Source organism: Cynocephalus volans, chromosome 11 (genome assembly GCF_027409185.1).
Source record: "Cynocephalus volans isolate mCynVol1 chromosome 11, mCynVol1.pri, whole genome shotgun sequence".
Lineage (NCBI taxonomy): Eukaryota > Metazoa > Chordata > Mammalia > Dermoptera > Cynocephalidae > Cynocephalus > Cynocephalus volans.
The window spans coordinates 49892205-49909033 of NC_084470.1; the positions used below are offsets into that span (position 1 = coordinate 49892205).

General features: G+C 46.0%; 1 protein-coding gene across 1 annotated transcript; it reads left to right on the top strand.

The window, feature by feature from the left end:
• Nucleotides 1-671: 671 nt before the first annotated feature.
• On the top strand, nt 672-6868 carry ACVR2B (activin A receptor type 2B). Its single transcript, XM_063113373.1, has 10 exons — nt 672-1024; nt 1396-1505; nt 1678-1829; nt 1934-2077; nt 2660-2803; nt 3177-3325; nt 4872-4986; nt 5723-5861; nt 5954-6084; nt 6568-6868. The coding sequence occupies exons 1-10, from the start codon at nt 672-674 to the stop codon at nt 6760-6762; spliced, it is 1632 nt and encodes a 543-aa protein (XP_062969443.1). The 3' UTR covers nt 6763-6868.
• Nucleotides 6869-16829: the final 9961 nt, after the last annotated feature.

Here is a 16829-nt window from a genome sequence, read left to right on the forward strand (position 1 = left end):
CAAACATATCCAAACTATATCAGTTACTCTGGGAGTCTTACCCTGTATTCTCTAGCCCTGCCGAGCGCCAAGTGTGGTTGCTGGGTGTGGAAAGGACATGGGAGGGTCTTTTCTTCCCTCCCAGTCTGGGTAGAGAGTTATGGAGGACACACCAGCAGCAGGGTCTCTCTGGGGGACTGTGGTGAGCAGGAGTCAGGCAGAGACAGGAGCAGCCGGAGCAGTGGGAAGCTACTGCCCTTGTGGTTCATATAAACGTGGTCCCTGAGGTCTGCATCAGAATCACGTGAGACAGATGGGTTTGGTAAAAAACGCAGATACTGCCTTCATTTCCACTGGCTAGGTCTGGGCTGGGTCTGGGAATACATATTTTTAATAAACACTGTCATGCCACCCCACTCACTTCTGCGCATGCAGTGACTCTGATGTGCACTGGGGTTTTGAGGGCCCCTTTAAAAATTTCTGCTATTGCAGGGGAGCATCCCTCATCCCCACCCAGGAGCCTTGTTGGTGCCCCTTTTTGTATATCTGGCCATGAGTCTGGCTGGCTGTTTATCCTTTTTTCTGTGGTATTAGGTTGCCTGCCTCCTCTCACTCTTGCTTGGGCCTCATTGGGAAAATGAGATAGGGGCTGGTGCTGGCTGGCACACAGTGAGCTAAGAGGTGGTGTTTACATGGGTGGCATAGGGCACAGCATCGAATGCCTTGAGATCAGTGACCCCCACCCACCACCCAACTTCCCTCAGGGTGGCCTGGCCCCCAGGCTTGGGGTGGTGGTCCAGGAGCATTCACAGCGTTCTCCCCTCTCTGGGGGCACAGGTTCTGGGCGTGGGGAGGCTGAGACACGGGAGTGCATCTACTACAACGCCAATTGGGAGCTGGAGCGCACCAACCAGAGTGGCCTGGAGCGCTGCGAGGGCGAGCAGGACAAGCGGCTGCATTGCTATGCCTCCTGGCGCAACAGCTCCGGCACGATTGAGCTCGTCAAGAAGGGCTGCTGGCTGGACGACTTCAACTGCTATGACAGGTACTGTCGTGGCTTGCGCTGCCCTCCACTCGAGCCTGCCTGTGCTTGCTTCCACTACCGGCTGGGCCCTGCAGGCCTCAGGATGTCTGGGTGGGTAGGAGAAGACAAGAAAGGGGCTTTCGAGGTGGTGCCCAGGATCCCAAGTCCTTCTGCAACCCTGTGTGCCTTGTTCCATCCCTGAGGAGGGGTGAGTGTTGACCCCAAGCTGTTCCTTCCTGGCTTCGGGTTACACTTTAGAGGAGGTGGGGTCACACTGTGCCCCTGATGTTGCCCATCACGTGCTCTGTCTGTGGGGAGGGTTTGGCAGGGTAGGCCGGGGAGAGTCTTGCATTCACTACCTGAGGGATGTGTGGAAAATTCTGTGCCCGTAGGCAGGAGTGTGTGGCCACCGAGGAGAACCCCCAGGTGTACTTCTGCTGCTGTGAAGGCAACTTCTGCAACGAGCGCTTCACCCACTTGCCAGAGGCTGGGGGCCCAGAAGGTGAGGGGGCCAGTGGGAAGAGAGGCCCTGACCCAGCAGACCTGGGCCTCTCCTTGGCCTGGAGGGCTTGGCTCCTGAGTTAGGTGGGGAGTGGCTACAGGGCCCTGTGGTCTGGCTCTAGAGGTATGGGGGTGGGCGGGCTGTGTGACGCAGGGCTCCATGTGTCCCCCAGTCACGTACGAGCCACCCCCGACAGCCCCCACCCTGCTCACGGTGCTGGCTTACTCGCTGCTGCCCATTGGGGGCCTCTCCCTCATCGTCCTGCTGGCCTTCTGGATGTACCGGCATCGCAAGCCTCCCTACGGCCATGTGGACATCCATGAGGTGAGACGGATGTGTTGGCCTGGGTCAGGGCAGGGGTAGAGGTGTGGAGGCCAGGCCAGACCCTATTAAAGGTCTGACCCTCCCTGTGTTTGGCTCTCTCCTAGGACCCTGGGCCACCTCCCCCGTCCCCTCTTGTGGGCCTGAAGCCACTGCAGCTACTGGAAATCAAGGCTCGGGGGCGATTTGGCTGTGTCTGGAAGGCCCGACTCATGAATGACTTTGTGGCTGTCAAGATCTTCCCACTCCAGGTGGGTGTTTGATGGGCTCCAGGTCATCCATACCTGCTGTGGCTTGAACTAGATCCTCTCTCACCCTAGGGCAATCCAGGCCCTGAATACATGGTGGGATAAGAGAAGTGGGCCCTATTGGGAGTGGTTACTCATGCTACACTTGGCTGGTCTGTGAATTTCATGCAACAACGAAATTTTATCTTAGGACTAGGGTAGGGCTTTGCAAAACCTTGACCCACTCTGCTTTTCAGGGTTTTGTTTTTGACATCAGGTTCTTCTCAGAGGCCCTGGACAACAGACTACCTTAAGCAGTTGCCTGGGACAGTTAGCAAAGCCAGGCCTGGCTCTGCCTCTCATTTGTTGGGTGGTACTGGGCCACTCACTCCCTATCTCTGGACCTCAGTGGCCCTGTTTGTAAATTAAGGTGCTGACCTTAAGTGATCTCAGGGATCACTGTTGGCCTGATATTCCAGGGCCCAGCTCAGTCCCGGTCTTCTCCTGGGCCCCTTATAGAAGCTGAGGCTGGGAGGCCAGGGAATGGAGCATGGGGAATGGGGTGTGGGTGGCTGCATGAGGTTCTGAGTTGCCTCCCCACCTCAGGACAAGCAGTCTTGGCAGAGTGAACGAGAGATCTTCAGCACACCTGGCATGAAGCACGAGAACCTGCTGCAATTTATTGCCGCTGAGAAGCGAGGCTCCAACCTCGAAGTGGAGCTATGGCTTATCACGGCCTTCCATGACAAGGTGAGCCACGCCCATTAGAATGCATTCCAAGAGGAGGTAGAATGGTCCCCATGGTGGCCTTCCACAAAAAAGGTGACCCCTGCCCCGTGGTGATGTCCACAATGAGGTGACCACTGCGATAGGTGTGGACATAGGTGTCCCAACAACAGGAACCTTTGACCCTGGGATCAGTTCTTGTGATAAGAATAGTGACTTCATAATGACCACCCCTTGACCTTCCACCCCCTCCTGGCCTCATGTGTCTTCCATATTGATTATAGCTCCCAGGAGAGGAGCCCAGCCATTGGCCCACTGAGACATCTCTCCCAGGGCTGGGGTGGATCCTGTCCTATACCCACAACATGTGCTCAAGTTCTGTACTGCCTTCTCTTAGGGCTCTCTCACGGATTACCTCAAGGGGAACATCATCACATGGAATGAACTGTGTCATGTGGCAGAGACGATGTCACGAGGCCTCTCATACCTGCATGAGGATGTGCCCTGGTGCCGTGGCGAGGGCCACAAGCCGTCTATTGCCCACAGGTACCAGGCTCAGCAGGTGCCCTCCCTGTGTTTGGCCTGGAGCTGCAGAGAGGGTTGGTGGGCCAGAGCAGGGTGTAGGGGTAGGGTGTCTAAACTTCCTAAACATGCTTAGTCTGCCTATGGTGTGTCAGAGGCAAACTGGGCACAAAACCTGGCCTTCCACCTGTGTCCTGGGGAATGGCATGACCTCCCAAGCTGGTTTTCTGGTGCCCTCTAATGGCCACATGAGGAAGTGCTGACTCCATTACTTTGGTTGTCTCAGTAGTTCTCAAACTTTGGTTAGGACCTCTTTATATTCTTAAAAAGAACTTGCATATATGTGGGTTATATCTGCTGATATTTGCTGTATTAGAGCACACACATTTTGTTAGCTGTCAGAGTGATGACATCATATGTCATGTAGCCTCTGGAAAATGTGTCTCCATAATCCTGAGAGAATGAGCTTTAAAAAGGCAAATAATAGATTATTATGGAAATAATTTTGACCTTGTAGATCCCCTGAAATGGTCTCAGGGACTTCTTGGGGTGTTTGAACCACACCTGAAGAAACCACTGTGTTAACTTATCACCATTGTGCTTACTAAATGGCAAGCACTCCTCTAAACACTTGAGAAATACCAGCTCATTTAACGCTCAGTACCACCCTGTGAGATAGGTACTTTTTTCTCAGTCCTATCTGACAGATGAAGGGACAGTAGTGTGGAGAAGTTGAGTAACTTAGTCAAGGTCCCATAGCTAGTTTAGTCTGGTTCCCTGACTGTGAAGGAGGGGAATGAACCTCGAATTCCAGGGTTAAAGCTGAAGGGCCCCAAATGGAATAATAGTAGTGATATAGAAGGTTGACTGTATAAAATTGCTATTTTATAGGTCAGGAGGTTGAATACTGACTTTTCGATATGGTTCAATTGAACATTAGTGCATAGTTAAGTGTGCCAGGCGTGGCTATAAGCATTGCATTCATTACTTAGTTTAATTCTCACAACAAGCTGAGACAGGCACTGGGGAAATTGAATACCCAGAGCACCAGTGCTTAGTAAGAGTAAGTTCACCAGTATCTTGCTTTACCCATCTTTGAGGTGGGCCCAAGCCCCTCAGGGGTCTGTGTAGGATTCTAGGCAAGGTAATTTTAAATTCCTGTTTTCATTTACATTCCAAATGTTATAAATTCTTCCCAGAAAACTCACATCCCAGGCCAGTGTGCCTGTCCCCAATCCCTCTGAAAATTTATGGGCTGGCCTTTGATACTGGGGACTAGGACAGGGTCTACCCAGCTGTTGGGTAGGTGTGTTTTGCTAATTATTGTGGAAGCCTTCCATCTGAGGTGCAGTGAGGGATTCTCACACCTATTGTGGACTCTTGAAGCTGCCTGCCTGTACCTTGTCATGGACTCTGCACTTCAGATAGGGTGGGATAGCTTCACCTGGGGGCAGTAGGGCACAGAGTCTAGTATCTTGGGAACCAACGTAGGAGTTTGATCATGATGTTCAGGACAAGGGCAGGTTGGATCATGTTATTCAGCTTCATCTCCGCCCATTTGTCTCCACAGGGACTTTAAAAGCAAGAATGTATTGCTAAAGAGTGACCTCACAGCCGTGTTGGCTGACTTTGGCCTGGCCGTTCGGTTTGAGCCAGGGAAACCTCCAGGGGACACCCATGGGCAGGTAATGAGCCTCCACAGGGGAAAAAGGGAGCTGACCCAGAGTGGACATGCCCTTCTGGTGCTCAGCTGGCGAGGTGCAGGGGCAAGAGATCACTGAGTGAGTTCAGAACTGTCTGAGAACTCAGAGAACAATGCTAGTGTTCTACAAGTGGGAAAACCAAAGTTTGGAGGGCGGTATAGCTTCCCCAGGCCAGTCAGCTGAGAAACATTAGAGATTCCCTGTTGGGGTTTTGGCCACTTGTAGTCTCAGTCTTTTTCTGTCTTTCTCTTTCAGGTGTAGTTATTGAACAAGATAAAATAGAAAGAAATATACTAAGAATCCAAACCAAGAGATTAGAAAAAGTAATTAAAAATTAACCTACTAAATCATCCTAAAATAATCACTGAATATTTTTAAGTGTTTTCTTTCCTTTGTTTTTGGTCTCAATCTCAGTGAAAGAGTATTCTGTATAGCTCTTTGTGGTACTGCTGTAGGAATTTGGTAGCAATTCCACTTTGGGTTACTGCTGTCTTGAGTGTGTGATGTTTTTAGATCATCATGGAAGTATAATTCACGCTATGAGCTCTCACAACTCATCAGTGAATGTGGGAGTCAAGGCTTGCCATCACTGGCATCCTGCACTGAATGCCACCATTTCTCCCCTGTCGGTACATACAGGCACCCCTGGCTAGGCTGTGTGTGCATTTGTGCATGCTGGATCACTGTAGCCCTTGTCTCCTCATCTGTCCTAATGTAGGTGGGCACAAGACGGTACATGGCACCCGAGGTGCTTGAGGGAGCCATCAACTTCCAGAGAGACGCCTTCCTGCGCATTGACATGTATGCCATGGGGCTGGTGCTGTGGGAGCTTGTGTCTCGCTGCAAGGCTGCGGATGGTGAGTGGAATGGCAGCCCTGGGCATCCTGGGGGGCGGACAGAGAGTAGTGGGACCTTGGGCCCATCCCACTGGGCTCGCTCTTACCTCTAGGACCTGTGGATGAGTACATGTTGCCCTTTGAGGAAGAGATTGGCCAGCACCCTTCATTGGAGGAGCTGCAGGAGGTGGTTGTGCACAAGAAGATGAGGCCTGCCATTAAGGATCACTGGCTGAAGCACCCGGTGAGGGGCCTGGGTGCAGGTGGCCCTGCAGGGGACAGAGAAGGGAACTCTCCATATGTGGCAGAACCCGAGATCAAGGGGGAGTGGGGCAAAGAGAAAGGCTGCCACATTCCCCAGACTCTAGAGGCTTCACGTAAGATTTTGTTTGAGTATCACTGCTCCAAGGCAAGCAGCTGCATCTTCCCTGGGAGGTGGCCTGGGTTTTTCCCCTCCTTTCCTATGTTGAGGTTCAGTGAATCTTTCCTTGGGGCTGTGGAGAGAAGCCAGTGGGCTCAGGATGGTGACTTCCAAGAGGTCAGTTTCCTGCGGTTCCATATTCCTGCAATTTCCCTCAGGCCCTTGATAGTTGACCTGCTGCTGTGGTTGGGGCTGCTGGGCTCTGCTTGATCCCTGGGAACATCATCAAGTTTGCTGCCCTCATGCTTGTCCTCACTGAGGGGCCCTAACAAAGGTGTCTTTCTCCTCTTCCCCACTGCTGTGCAGGGCCTGGCCCAGCTCTGTGTGACCATCGAGGAGTGCTGGGACCATGATGCAGAGGCTCGCCTGTCTGCAGGCTGCGTGGAGGAGCGGGTGTCCCTGATCCGGAGGTCGGTCAATGGCACTACCTCGGATTGTCTTGTCTCCCTGGTGACCTCTGTCACCAATGTGGACCTGCCCCCTAAAGAGTCAAGCATCTAAGCCCAGGACGCGAGTGTCTCCCCAGACTCTGCATCTGAAGAAGAAAGGAAAAAAAGTTGTGTTTTGTTTTGGAAATCCCATAAAAACAACAAACACATAAAATGCAGCTGCTATTTTACCTTGACTTTTTATTATTATTATAATTATTATAATTATTATTATTAATATTATTTTTTGGATTGGATCAGTTTTTACCAGCATATTGCTCTACTGTATCGCAAACAGCGGACACATCAGCAGGCGTTGAGGTGCTGAGCTATGAATGCAGAACCAGCGCCATGCTGAAGAGCCTCAGCCACCTCCTGTCCTTTGGGATTCATTTTTCCCACTTTCTCTTTATTTGTCGTCTCAGAATCTGTGACACAAAGAAACCCATCTCCTTTCTTAGGAAACTTAATGCTGCAAACTCTACCTAGAGGAACCTTTGAAGACTGTTAAATAAGAACATACCTTCCTCAAAAGAGGAGTTTCCTCTTCCCTTTACCCTCATACCCCTCTCTCCTCCCCTACCCTTTTATTTTGTTTTTGTCCCTTTTTAGACAGTGAGCTTAAGAAACAGCAGATGTGTCTTTCACGGATCTAACGGGTGTTGTCTTGACCGAGGAAAAACTGGGATGAGGATGCGGATGGTTTGGACTGGATTTGGAAGGGGAGGACAGTGCTGGGGATAGGGTTTGGAACAGAGCTACACTGGACTCGGGCACATTAGGAGCAACATCCTTTGCTATGGAGGCTACTTCTCAGGTAACCAGGAATCGAGGGGAAGGACCTTGTGGAGGCCGAGCATTAATGACAAGAGCGGGATTTGGAGAAAGTCTGAGAGCAGGGGCAGCTCTCACCCACCTGCTGGCTCTGACCAGTTTCTTTCCATTAATTTGGGTGTGGGCATGGGATGAAACATTTTTCTGCCCTAATTTTAAGATTAGTTGAGTGTAGAAATCATCACAGTTTAATGAATACATTCTTCATGAGACATGATGCTGTAAATATCTTTAATGGAAGTAAAGTTGAAATACTGTTTCCTCTTGGAACAGTTCAGGGAAATGCCCACAAGGGGGTGCCCTGCATAACAGGGGCAAGAGGCTATCCTGGGTGGGGCCTGCCAAGGCCTGCCTCTGGGGAACCTGAGAGTCCTGCAGCTATGGTTCTGCCCCATGTGGTGACGTTATTGTCCCCTTTCTGTGGCTCGTGGACATGGCTTTCTCCAGATTCCTTAAAGTGGTGCATATTTTAAAAAACCGTTTTCCTATTATGCCATACCTTGCTCTAGTCAGTGAATGTTCTAATGCTGCTGTTTCAACATTTAAGTTTATTTTAATTTATGAAACATGCTAAATTTTTTTCAAACGAAACACACATATATCCACATATACACAAATGCTTTGTTATGTGGCTTCCGAGGTTTAAATTTTGAAAATTAAAAGAATTAAAACTTCACGACCACAGACCACCTCAAACCAGAAATACCTCAGAATTTTCTACTTGTGTAAGTTTTATTATATATTTTGTTAGTTGTGTTGTCTTGTAGTAAGTATATTTTAATGTAAGTTGGCTTTTATGAAAAGGAAGTTTAAAAGAAATAGAGAAAAAGAAAAAAGTTTTGTGTCTTCTAGGGAGTGCTACCATTTTTGTTTGATAACGGCCACATGTAAATAATTGTCATCAACTGTAGGTTGGCTCTCTGGGCCGAGTCTGGGCATTCATCACTCTTGTTTGTGAAGGCTTTTCCTTCTGGTTTCTCTAGACCGTTTTGTTTTAAAACAGCACATCCCTTAATCTTGAGGGTAAGTGAGTTGTTGGGCAATGGGGAGAGGTCGACTTGGCTGAGAACTGAAGAGGGCTGCCTCCTCTGTGTTATTTGGAGGTTCAGATGTTTCCCATAACTTGATTGGTTGACATTCAGAATGACAACCCCACTTCAGCTTGGTAAACTGTGGCCCTTAGACCCATATGAGGTCATTTTACTTGAGGTTTAGTTTCTTTAGCAAATTAGCAGCAACGTTAGCAGAGGAGGTCTGTCGCTCCTCTGAATCCGCATGGTGGCTGGGGCAGTGTGCGAGCGCAGCATGCCTGGGAGTGGCAGGCTCTGGCCCTTGGCCAGCCTGCAGTTCGCAGAGGAGAAGGGCATCACGTTCCCTGCTTAGTAGCTGTGCGTAGCGTCTGGGGTCTGTCACTAACAGGAGTGGCCTTTTCTCTGGGTGTTTGAGCACAGGGTGCTATGGGAGGCCAGTTTGAGTCCCCTCAGAGCTCAATTTTTGCTTCATGGGTCAAAATGTGGGTTGTCCAGGACGTTACAGGGACAGGTGTTTTGTTTTTGTTTTGGTAAGCTATATTGTCTTTTTTTTCCTTTTTAAAAAAACTTTTGTGCAGTGGTATTTTTCTTCCCTCAGAATAATTTATAATGGCAAAACAGGCCTTACAGCAGTTGCTTTTCTTTTTCACTTATTTCTTTAAGAAGCTTTAAAATATTTATTGAAAAGTGCCATATCTAATTTCTTTAGCTTTCTCCTCAGGCATTGCAGGCATCTCTACTTTTCATCCTCAAAAGAAACAAATAAATCACTAACAAATGTAGTTAGTTTATTGCAGAAATGGTCAGATCACTGATCCTACCCAGTGCTGAACACTAAACCCCAGCTTCCCTGTTTCGGTTGCATGTTTTTTTCTGTGTGCTGAAATTCTTGTGAGAAATTCTGGCCTGGCTGAGGGAGGGTTGAATTGTGGCTCTGGTGTGGGACTGAAGGTTAGGACGCGGTACAGACAGGGTGGCCTCCCTCTTTGCCTACCCTGTGCCCAGCTGCTGTAGCATCCCTGTGGGGCCTTCCATCAGAATGGAGTGTCAGGAGATGTTTGGTATGGCCGGGGAGAGGGAGAGTCTGGGGGGGAGGGGGGTCTGTGCTAGTTCTTTGGGTTTCTGGCTGTCTTTCCATCATTCTGTGGTTGTTAAGTGCACCATCAGGTGGTACACCTGGTTGCTAATGGGTAGAGGAAGGGGGGTGATCGCCTTCCAAGTCATGGCTCTGGGAGCCTGGGTGGGCCTTTTGCCCTAGGTAAAGTATTTTGTTTGCTATCATGTGTTCTTTGAGGAGTGAGCCATCTAGAGCCCTGGTTTGTGTTCACTGGGTCATAGGGCTTTTGCCTGTGCTCTTCTCCACAGAGATTTCGTGGGACTTCACTTCTGGGGAGCTCAGGTAACTGCTACCTGATTTTCCTTTTTGGCCCCAAGCTCTCTGTGGAAACCTGTAGGAATGGGGCCTGCATCACTTTCCCTGCTCATGGGAGGGACCGTCTCATGGGATGTGGGGGCAAGTCGGGGGAGAGAAGCAGCCAAGGATCCTTGCTCATTCCCTTCTAGTGTGCTGTCATCCAAGCAGGCTCCTGGCTGTGGGGATGGGCATGGGGGGAGAATATTCTGTTTGAAAATACCCATGATAACTGTGGGGAGTCATTCCTAGCTAGAGAAATCCAGGAATGAGCAGGAGGAGGAAGCAAGTGAGGACAGAGGCCACCATGTTTCAGTGTCCTGAAGAGGGCTCTCAGTGACGGGGGGCTCCTGGTCTGGCATGAGCTGGGTTTTCTGTCAGATCATTGGTCCCTAGCAGGAATCCTTCTTTGAATGAATTACTCAGGGGCAAGGGCTGAGTATGGGCCATTCTTGGGAGAAAGGGACACCTGGAAGTGAGGAAAAGTGGTGAGCATCATCAGCCTTTGTTGTCCAGCATAGCCTTCCTGACCTGTCAGCTCTGGGTCCAGGCTCAGATGGATCAGTCCGGCCTGGGGAGGGTTTCCCTGTGTGTGCCAGCTTCTTCTGACTGAATTCATCCTGTCTGGACTTAGGGGCATTTGTGCAGAACAAGAAGGACATTGTCTAGCCTTGAACATCTTCAGGAGGCTAGAGCCTCCTGTTCACATATTCTCAGCAAAGGGAAGGGTCTCTCATCTGTAGGCCACCAAGATGGTTCTTCCATTGCCCCAAGAAACTTGGAAAACAAAGCACTTGATCCTGCAGTTCTGCTCTGTCACCTTTCTCTGCAGTTGGCCACACTTTTGTTCCCTCTGTCCTGTGTTTGGACTGTGTTTGGGTTCTTTCTTGGTGGCAAGCCCAACAATGTATTGAATGTCTTTCATGTGCTGGGGGTGGCTCAAAAAACCTGTCATGTGGCTTTTATACTCTGAACCATGAGGCCAGAGTGGTGGCTGTCCCATCCAGCATGGGAGGATTGGATAGCTCTCTTGCAAACAGAATTTTGCCTTTATTGGATTTGCCTTTTTTGTTTTTTTAAATAATAGAGTAAGCATGAGTTTGTAAGTTTTTAGAATTGGTATTAGAAGTTGAACAGCCAGTAATTCTCAAGAACTTGGCTCATTAGAAAAATATCTAAATTGGATAGCAATTTCCAAGAGTTAACTCAGTTTGATCTTCACTCTCAGTTATTTTGGCCTGTTGGGTTTTTTTTGTTTGTTTGGTAGCTGGCCAGTACAGGGATCTGAACCCTTGACCTTGGTGTTAAGAGGCTGCCTTCTAACCATCTTAGCTATCTCACCAGCTCCCTGTTGGGTTTTTGATTGCACACCTTTGAAGAGATGGCCAGGCCCGGTTCACATTTCAGGGGTATTGGACCACACCTTTCCAAGAAGTGCAATGAATCTTCTCACCTATCCCTCATTTTGAGGCAGCAGCCAGAAAGGGAAGTGGGTAAGGTAGCTTTTTCCCCTTCTCACTTGGGTGACATGAATTCTCTTTGGTCAGTGGCTGTTTGCAAAAGCTAAACTAATAAAATATTCAGCAGCTAATGTGTGTAACCTAGGAGTGATGAGATGAAGTCTCCATCAGCAGTGATGTTTTAGATAAACAGGCTCAGTACTTCAGTTGATGAACTATATATATCTTTTCAGTCTAGATTTGTAAATATTTAATGAAGTCAGGGTTACATGCATAGTTTTTTAAGATTCTGGGTAGTTGATTTGTAACTAGTAGTCTACCTATGAATGTATCCCAAACCTTTAGAAGGCTTGGAAAAGTTTTTTGAGATAATGAATTAGTTTTGTAGGAAAAAAGAAATTGAAGTTTAAAACACCCCCTTGGAAATGAATTCAGTTGGCTCAACCACATTTTTTAAACAAGTGGATCCAAAAGGCCTGTAAACTATAAACAAATAAAAGTCCAAATTGCCTAGTGGGATATTTTGAATGTTCCTGTTTTACACTTATTTTGAGTCCGCTGTAAACTTTGATTTGGATAAGAATTTGAATTGAAAGAATTTACTACTATTTAAATTTTTACCAATTTTTACATTTTCATGATGGTATCTTCCTGATATGAATGAAGCAAGACTTTTTGATTGTGGTACTCCATGTATCCCTGTAGTGCCAAAACCAGTGATACTTTATTTGCTCCTAAGGCAGCTTGTAGAGATAACAGAAGTGGTTTTCCTGAAGAATTAAAATGCATATTCTCTAAATGCCAGTGTGTGGTGATGGGACCCACACTGTCATTTTTTCTCCAGGGCAATGTCTTTGGATTGTCTAGGGCCTAGGCAATTCTGAGAACTACTGTAAGCCAACCACAGGACACTAGAGAAATATGCACATGGCCATATGTGTGTATGCAATGGATTATACAAATGTGGGCAATTCTGGACACTACAGAAAAGTGTTATATTTATTTGCAGGAGTTTACATTTTTGAGCTCACAGTAATATGACCCATTAGTTTTCAGGAAGGTGCAGTTTATTTATTTATTTTTTGGGGGGGCACAAATGCATGAATTCTATCTTGAGTAACAGGAAGGTCTACTGTTGGTTGGGTATGGGCCCATTCCCTGGCTCTGTTAATCACGTTTGCATCAGATTATTGTTAGGTAGCATTGTAAATAAAAGAATAGGTTATATAATAGAGATACGACACTTGAAATTTTGCTTTAAAATTTATAGCTCTACATATATATTTAGTTATATCACCTGATAGATTTCTTCTACACAGTGCAGAGATTGTTTTATACCACAGATTATTTTTATAAAGTCTATTGAGTTTGAATAAGAATGATTTTGTAATCAGAGCTAATAAGCTTTACCTTTCAAGATAAATGTACACTGGAGCATGAGTGGTATGGAACTTTTTACTTAGTGCTCACATGGGTTCTTGTGGTACGCTGGCAGACTGGAGTCAATTTATGAGTCTTCTTTGGCCAAAGCTCCACTTGTGCTATTTAGGACAGTGATACTTCAGCTCAGCTCCTCACAGAGTGGGAAGAGAGGGGCTGGGAGAGCAGAGAAGAGCCTGCAGTGTGTTTTACATTTGTGCTTCCTCCCGAGGTTTCTATTGAACAAAGGGTTCTGAGGTTACAAATTGGTTGGTAAGCTCCTGCCATGGGATGTGTTCATGTGAGGGTGTTTGGGGGAACAGAAATTTCATGAGGGTACATATTGACATGGGATGGGGCTAGAATAAGATTCAGGCTACAAAAACTTTCAAATGAGGATTTGATGGTTTAATCCACCAAACTGAATTATCTATGACCAAATTATCCAGTTTGGGGGACAGAATTATCCAGTCGAGTAATTTTTTGGAAAGGAAGGAGAGAGGGTGGCATGCGCACATAGTGATTAAATTAAATGGAGAGCTGCCGGGCACATTTTGTCCTCTCTGGTCAGGGCTGTTTTGGAGATGAGAGTGGTAGGGTTGGCTTGCTGCTTTAATCTATCAAATCAGCTAGAAGGCCCTAGAGGAAGCTGAGAACGCTAGTAACTGCAGAGACTCTTCCAAATATCTACAAAGGCTTTCCTGCTTTTCCTACAAAGTGCAGCATCCTTTACCATAATATGGAAAGTAGCCTTCATTTTAGCCTCTTTATTTTTGAGTAGAGAGTGGATGGCTATTTGGGTGGGACTTTTGATGGGGATATAGGAGAAGTGAATGATTAAGCTATTTCTTGGTTTCTGTAAAGGCCAATTCTGAGGCCCAGCTTGAAGGTCTGTCCCCAGACCCTGCCTGCTGGCTTCAGGCTGCTGCTTCCAGAGGTGCACTGGATGGGACAGTTTTGTCAAGAAAACCCCTGATGTGTCATTTTAAACCAACTGCTTTTTACTTATTCTGGTTTAGATACAGTTTTACACTTAACCCCTTTTATACTTAGATTTAGTTTTAGCAGATCTAGTAGCACTCCAGGAACCAACCCATCACTCCTTTCTCTGTTCCCCACAAAAGAACATTTCTTTGTTCTCTAGCCACGTGTCTTGGAATGTACTTCTGTTGTGCCTTTGTTTTTGTCACCCTTCTCCCCTTAAAAGCAACTGCTGTAAGCTTTTTTCTATCTGTCTTTTCTAGCCCCATACTTCCTACCTTTTTCCTTTTTCCCAGCTCTAATTTCTGGATGCACTTCTGTGATCCAGGTATTTTAAGAACCAGTTACCTCAGACCTCATGTTGAACAGTGTCACCATCTGGGTCCTCTCGATACTGCAGACTTTTAACATACACATGCAGGAACTCTGCCGAGTGTGGGCACTTACTTGTTTTAAAGCAGAACTCTTCCCAAGGACTGGAAAAGGGGCTTCTGGCAAGCTCGCCATGGCGCTGTCATGGCATGGGTCTCGAGTGTCATCTGAACGGTGCTTCCTGTTGTTCCTCTTTGAATTCTGCCATTTTCAGTATTCTCGTGTGCCTGAATAGGCAAAGTGATTTAATTGGCTGGTCTTGCACACAAATAAGTTCCAAAGATGAGCTCTTTGTAATACATTTCCAGTCGCTGAAGCTCAAATATAGAACATTCCTTTAAATGGCAGGATAAAAAAACCCACCATCCACCTCAGTGCATTTTGGGAAGATGTCTGTAGCATATGTTGCTGTGAAATTAGGCCTTGTGGGATATGGCTATTTGTCATTTTGATGTATTTAAATAAATATATATATATATTTTTAAAGAGCCTTTTTTACCAGTTTGAAAAGTTTAATTAACCAGCAGTCACCACATCTGAATTTTTGTCTCTGGGGCATAGATAGCAGACCAAGATTAAAAGTGGCAATTCAGCCATATGAGTGTGGGCTGCCTGCCTGGGTTGTCTTGCCGTCCTACTGACCATGGGACACCAATGTCAGTGTGTTCCCAGTGGGGTTCCAATTCAGCCCTCTAAGTGTTTGGTCTCTGCCCCGTTCAGTGGACTGTTGACTTCAGTCCCTGCAAGTGCTTTAGGCTGAGTGGGGTTTTCTCCAAGCACTGCCACAAGTTTAAGTGTATATTTAGCCAAATAATTTCTCCATAAGGGAAAAATGCAGTCATCCAAATTTTACCAACAATGACAGAGATCAGAGTAGGAAAGATCAGGCAATTTCTTTTAGTTTTAATTTGAAAGTGTCCAAGTCATAGTTAAAGGCCGTCTGGGAGTAAGTGATCATTTAGAGACTCTTCGGGAGACTCATCTGAAAATGTTAAGACGGCCAGTGAGAGGAGTAATCATTAAAAATGCCAGCGGCTTTTTTCCCTTCATTTTTTTCTAGAATTCTGTAAAAATGCAAAGAAAATTGAGTGGTACTTGAGAATTGAGGGAGAGGGTTACCGCAGATTAGAAACATATTTCTAGATTTCAGTTCCACACCACAAATCCACACAATGCCATTTTTCAACTGTACAAAAGAATCTGCTTATGAATTTGACATGGTCTTAATGGTAGTGTCAAAGGCCAAATTTTTCACCTGTTAATATTTTTCCACATTTGTCCTTGAATCTGAATAACTTTATACAGTACTGTAAATTTAACTTACATTGAGTTTGATGTCAATTCTTGTGAAAAGAGCTTTCTGCATGTAACAGACATACAGTTAAAGAACACACAGAGTACAAAATTTGCAGGAACAGTTTTGGAACCAACAGAAAATGTCACCCTTCATTTGCCATCTTATATATCAGTTTTACCAGCTACTTCTAAGTTTGTACATTATTTGTAAAGAAAAGAAGGAAAACCTTAAGACTTGTCTAACTTAGTGGAGAATGTGTGTGTTGGGCTTAGGATGGATAGCTAAGTCTTACTGAGCTGTGTTATCTAACTTGTATATAAGAAATTGTACTTAAAAGTTTGGATTCACCTGTTTCTCACAGTTTGAAACGATGAGTAATTGCAAATTCTGGAAATGTGACTAGCATATGGTTTAAGGCTGTAGAAGTGAGGAAGCTCTTTCAAGTGCTAAAAGTAAGACTTCTAGTTTTTGGCTCAAATTCAATAAGTACTGTTTGTATACCAGGATATGTGAGATGTAAATGTAGTAGGTCACTTTTCACCCTTGTAGCTATAAAATAAAAATTTTGTAGATCAGAAATAGCTTGTACTACTGAATTAACAAAAGTTATACTAAAGTATCATGTTTAAAAAAATATATATATACAGAGTTAAGCTTGTTGCTGTTACCCTGTCTGGATTTGAAAAGTGTGCTGATTTATATACATATATATTATTCACACACACACATCTAAAATGGCCTAAAGCAGACATCTATGTAATTACAGTTGCAAAATGAAAACATTTTGGAAAGAACATTGTATCATAGTTCATTCATTTGCAGTGGATCTTTGTTCCTTTTTACTGTGGTAATTTTAGAAATGAGTGTCAAGTTTGAAATTAGATCTGCTAAGTTGGGGTTTTGCTGCTTGAACTCTGCACTGGGTCCTCAAATAAACCGATGTGAATGTAGTTTTTTCTCCCTGTGTGAAGAAGCAGCCACACCCCAACAGAATAGGAGGAAAAATCTAGAACTATTTCAAGTTTTATCTTTTTGTATATGAAAATAAAATAATAATAAAACAATCTTGTTGTCTCTCTTAATCATGTGTCAGGGGACTGAAGTTTCTTTTCGTGGGAATTAGAAATGTATAACATAGCACTCCCCCGCTTATAGGGCTGACTCGAGTTGACCTTTGAGTTCCTGCTTGGTGCACATACAGTTGTAAATGGCTAGTCTACCATGATTCTGTAGGGCTGCACCTAGTCTACCATGATCCTGTGGAGCTGCAGCTAAGCACAGGTCTCCATTTCCACCATTCAGAGGTCCAGGGCCTAGCTGGGGACACTATGGGCT

Excerpts from the sequence above, each read along its gene's own strand:
- ACVR2B (XM_063113373.1), top strand. The coding sequence starts at position 672 with ATGGGTGGCATAGGGCACAGCATCGAATGCCTTGAGATCAGTGACCCC. Across the intron at positions 1,506-1,677 it reads AGAGGCTGGGGGCCCAGAAG|TCACGTACGAGCCACCCCCG; the intron begins GTGAGGGGGCCA and ends TGTGTCCCCCAG. Across the intron at positions 2,078-2,659 it reads TCAAGATCTTCCCACTCCAG|GACAAGCAGTCTTGGCAGAG; the intron begins GTGGGTGTTTGA and ends TCCCCACCTCAG.